Genomic DNA, 4,966 nt, shown 5'->3' on the forward strand with positions numbered 1-4,966 from the left:
GAATACGCAGAATAACACGCAGTGAGAACAAGCTATTCCTTGCAAATTTAAATCCTTTCTGTGTTCTCCTGGGGCTTCTCCCCTTTGGAAAAAAAGAATAATTAAGCTTAACATTTAAAAACTACTCTGTCTCTTCAGAATAAATAGCTCACTCAGCTAGTAAGGAAACACAAAACCATGCACATAACACTACTTAAGATTATGAAGTAGGGAAACAATACTGAAATATATGAACTCTGAAGTTAGAAAACTAGTTGAATTCCAGGGTTCATGCTAACAAATGCAAACTAAATGTCAGACCTACAGCACTCAATTTCTGTGTAATAAACAGACTGCATCTGCAAGTGAATGGTAATTACAGCTGCCAGCCCTACACTGCACAGGTACAGCCAGCAAGTTCGGGTCCAGACCTCAAGAAAGAAAAGCTGAAGCTTCAGCCGTTATAGTAGCAGAAATAAAGTATATTTAAATTTTTACATGCATCTCTGAGCAAGTTTTTTTTTTTTTTAAAGAACTTTTTTTAAAAAAATACAGCAGCTCAGCTTCTCTGATCCCATTACAAAACCATGGGGACAAGGAGCCTGTTTACCTGTGGAATTCTCACATGGTGTTAGTTGGCACTTGGTATCTAATCCTACAGCGGCCTGCTTTGCTTAGTTATTTCACCCGCCCGGTCCCAGGTTCCCACCACCCATTCCACCACTTCTGTCTGAGCTCAGTCATCGGTTTCCCTAAGTTAACGCTCAGGGATATCCCGCTGCGGGATGTACAACGTACTACGGGTCAACTCTTCCCTCCCGAGAGCCTTAACCCGCAGGCCAGTTTGGCAGCGCGAGTTGTGGGAAGCAAGGCAGCACCAGTGACCGGGAGATGTTTTTGGGCTGCTGGTGGTGTGTCTCGGCAAGTGGGAAACGCCAGTTCAATTCTGCTCCAGGGAACAGAACCAGAGTTTGCCACATTCTGCGCAAGTGACCCAACTAGACAAGTGAGCATCTGTGAAAAAATAGAAACCTCGGGGAAAAATCTTGTCTGTAAGGTCTAGTCAGAAAAAGATCCATTATGAGAAACAGGTGGTCACAACTTTCTCAAATAGAATTTGAAACTTAGTGCTGTCTATCCTTTGAAATATGCCTTTCAAACAAAGTTATTTCAAAAGTTATGCTATTAAATTACAATTCCTACACCTGTTAATAACTAAAACATTTAATCAAATTAACTAAGCTACAATTCTGCCTACAGTTATGACAATATATAGTGAAAGTTGGGTTTGAACTGAACATCAATATATAGCACTTTTGTTGTATTACTCCATATTGGACAACAGTTACACATGAAAGAAGGAAAATGTATAATCAGCATGCTAGGTGCGGTATGCATTTAGAAAAGCAAAAATATATATATTATATCCAGAAGCAATGTTCATTCACTCTTAATTATCCTGGCGGAAAAAATGTTCTGGCTGTGAGGAATGCTATCGTCAAGTTTGGGTATCCAGATTTTCTACAGGACTTTATGTTACATTGTGGGAGTCATAACGAGTATCTGTTTGGGAGCACTTCATGTCTGCTTTAGGCTTCTGAACTGTGCTCGAAAGGCAGGAGCCCGAGTTCTTTGGAGAGGCTAAAGAGAGGGAGGTTACTCTGCAGACCGTTCAGGACCCCTGCACCTTCGCTGCCACAAACTGCTCTCTCCCAGCCTCTAAGGACGCCTGGGTGCCCAAGTTAAATACCTGAAGTTAAGCAGTGTGAAGTACAGTCCAGCTAATAGCACAGATCTTTCATTTAAAAATTAAAGAAACATTTGTAAGGATTTATCTAATTGCAGGTACTTTGCTAATACAGCTGTCATTTCAAAAAGGTTTTGTCCTGATAACTTCCATTTTTACGTACCCTACTCTCTACCTTGATGGTAGGGAAGCTAGGCAGTAGGGTGCCTTAAACTGTAAAATAAGCCTAAAAAGGCTTTAAGTCAAGTCCTCCCCTCCCAAAACCCAAAAGTATTGTTTCAGGTGCAAAACTTTCCGTTTCTTTAGCCACTCTGCAACCACCTTGAGCCTTCACAACTACCTACGCGCCTTTGGTTACCAGATGTACACTCTTCCCCAACTCCATCACAGGTCAGGCAGGTTGCATACAAATGGTATGCAACCAAGAGGTATGCAAAGTATTTACTATCCTCACTTGAGGATTACAAGTGCACGGTCTCCGCTCTTACCCGGGGATTAAGGTACTGAATAAATTGATTGTTTTTCTGTGTACTTCCCACTTGGTTTTAGTCTGCTGCAATCCCTACAGGCAATTAGCTCAGTCAGGGGAGAGAGAAAAATCCAACACTTATGACCACAAAGCTCCTACTGGGCAAGTATTGTACAATGAAATAATGATGTCTTTTAGATCCCTTTTCTCCAGCTCATAACATGATTATATTTACTTTGTCTAGAAAGAGATTTCCCATAAACAGATGGAAAATATAAATGGCAGTCTTCTACACAGACTTCAATTTGCAGTATGCCGTGGTGTGAATTTACAGCACGCTGGCTGTTCTGTACTAACTCCTTACAGAGACAGTAAACACTTAACACACACGTAACACACAAATAAGCATATACCAAATAAGCTTCTCTTTCTATTTGTACTCGGTATGCATCCAGATGTTGCAGCAGTTTAGAGGGACAGAGTAGCTAGAGTACTTGACATTCACACCTTATATAGGACTTAAAGTTTGAATTTTCTGAAGCTTAGCACACAATAAACTAGGTTCCTTTATTAGGAAGAAACATTTTAATGTGCAAGAACACTTTATTTGAAACTCAAATATACCTGGTGCCCTATTGGAAAGATTTCTTTGTCAGCTCTATGTTTGATCAATTAGCAATTTCTAGAAGTAATTCTCACTTTGTTTTGGGAGTTTCACTATTTTTTCCTCTGCTGCTCGATCTCTTTTTACCCCTGCTCCTGGATCTAGAGGAACTCCGACTTCTGCTCCTACTGCGTGTTCGACTATGACTTCTGCTGCGGCTGCGGCCTCTCCTCTTTCTCCCCCTGCTGCGAGACCTCCTCCTTTCTCGACTTCTCGACCTTCCAGATCGGCGCCTTCTCTTGTTTTTGCGGCGATTCTTTTTCCTCTCAGATTCTCCATTTCTCCGGTAAGAATGATCTGGGCTTGGGCTGCCCCTTCTCCTTGACCGGCTGTAATAGTCATCACGATGGCTTGTTCTGTTTCTCCTTTCAGAGTTTTTAGACAACTGGTTAGTCCGTTCAGGAGAAATACGTATGTCCCTATTGGCCTCCCAAAACTCATTGTTTGGATTTTTGAATACATGAAGAAAGTTGCAGTGTTTCCCTCTTGGACACTTCTGCCTTTCAAATAAGCCTGCAACAGATTAGGGTTTGCTTTTTTATGCACCAGACCTGTTAAATCTCTCTCTCTTCATTACACACCTACTGGAAAGAAACTCAAGAAACTGAATTTTGCTTCTTCAAACAGAAAAACATGCATCACCACCTATCAATTTAATTCATGCAAGATTAATTTTCAATATGTACTTTTCTTGGAATTAACTTTTTAACAGCTATGAAGGTTTTAGCTTAAAAGAATTTTCATCAATAATTTTACTACCTTAATCTAAGAATGTAAACATAGGTAAGTCAAATGTGATAGCTACTGCTGAGAACTGTTGGTGGTTCAGAAACTGTCTCTTTAAAAAGCAACAGCAAATTAGTACTTCCTGTGGTTTCACCTCAAGATTATTATTTCCAAAGCTAGGATCCAAACTTTCTTTTCCAGTCCAAGGTAAATCCACTAGAACGATTCAGACAGTTACGTTACATGGTATGAATATTCCCTTTCTTTCCTCGATCTACACAAGCAAGTTAGCCTATTTGTCCTCCAAACAGAAATGAACTACAACATTAGGCAGATCGGAAAGCTACAGGCTAATTCCCTCTTTTTCACTTCCGTAAGTACTCTTTCAGTAACACACATTCTCTTTTCCACGCGTTTATGTGACTCACCACATATAGCAGTTTTCCACCTTGTCACAGGACAAAATTCACAATGAAGCTGTCGGCCTGCATACCATCGTCCACTGAATAGAGCAAGAGCTGCCTGACAGTCCTTCTCCCTTTAAAAAGTAAAAATGACACACAGCATTATCATCATACAATCATTTAAAATGTTACTTATCAATTTTCAGCTCCCGTTACAGTATGAGAATTAATCATGTGGATTATACAAACAGTGTTCATTACCGGCTTTGGAGTTTAGTTCTAAAACTTAGTAAGACTGTGAGCACTTACGACTGATACTGGACATACACATTTCCTCGCAGGTGAGGCTCATAGTTGCAGCTGACCTAGGGGGATGGAAATACCAAGTTAGCGCAACGAGAGGTTTACGCTATACAGTAGGTCATGTATGCTGAGATGGCAGCCATTCCCATTTATGGCAGCTCATCGATACGAACTTATATATGGTGTTCTTCTGAACACTTAGTTTTAGTAAAAAGACAAACAAAACCCCACCTTCTGCCTTATGTTTGACTGTTCCCCGCATTATGCCTTGACTAATGCTGGGACCTCTGCTTCACTTAGTCTGGGACAACCCTACTGTGCAACAGCCAAATCCTGCTCTGAAAACTGTTAGTAGTATCCTCATGGGAAAATGTGGGATTCAGTACGGTAAGAGAATCTTTAGAGCAATTTACCTTCACAGCATCCCTGTGAGATGAGTTAGAAAAGCCGAAGTCACTAGCTTTCACTGTACAGTTCCAAAACACCTTTTTTCATAATGATTTAGCATTCAAAGTATATATAAAGCTCTCAAAAATACACAATTTGACTTCCAAAAAGCTTGTTGCTAGTTACAAAAGATTGTGAGAGGGGCAGGGTCAAGCAGGCTAGAACCCGGTTCTCCAGGGCAGAACTGTGAGCCCAGCCTCGCCCGCCCCCAGGCCTCTTCAGATATC

At 40.9% G+C, this 4,966-nt stretch overlaps 1 protein-coding gene across 1 annotated transcript in view; it reads right to left on the reverse strand.

Annotated features, from left to right (window-relative positions):
* Positions 1-2,758: 2,758 nt before the first annotated feature.
* ZRSR2 (zinc finger (CCCH type), RNA-binding motif and serine/arginine rich 2) overlaps positions 2,759-4,966 on the reverse strand; it is a 13,087-nt gene continuing 10,879 nt past the window's right edge. Inside the window, exons 8-10 of the mRNA XM_009701448.1 lie at positions 4,299-4,354; positions 4,014-4,123; positions 2,759-3,372 (exon numbers count right to left, since the gene is read on the reverse strand). Of these exons, the coding sequence (XP_009699750.1) occupies positions 2,891-3,372; positions 4,014-4,123; positions 4,299-4,354 (648 nt within the window). The 3' untranslated portion in view covers positions 2,759-2,890. The remainder of the gene's footprint in view (positions 3,373-4,013; positions 4,124-4,298; positions 4,355-4,966) is intronic.

Source organism: Cariama cristata, unplaced genomic scaffold (genome assembly GCF_000690535.1).
Source record: "Cariama cristata isolate BGI_N322 unplaced genomic scaffold, ASM69053v1 scaffold42015, whole genome shotgun sequence".
NCBI classification, from domain to species: domain Eukaryota; kingdom Metazoa; phylum Chordata; class Aves; order Cariamiformes; family Cariamidae; genus Cariama; species Cariama cristata.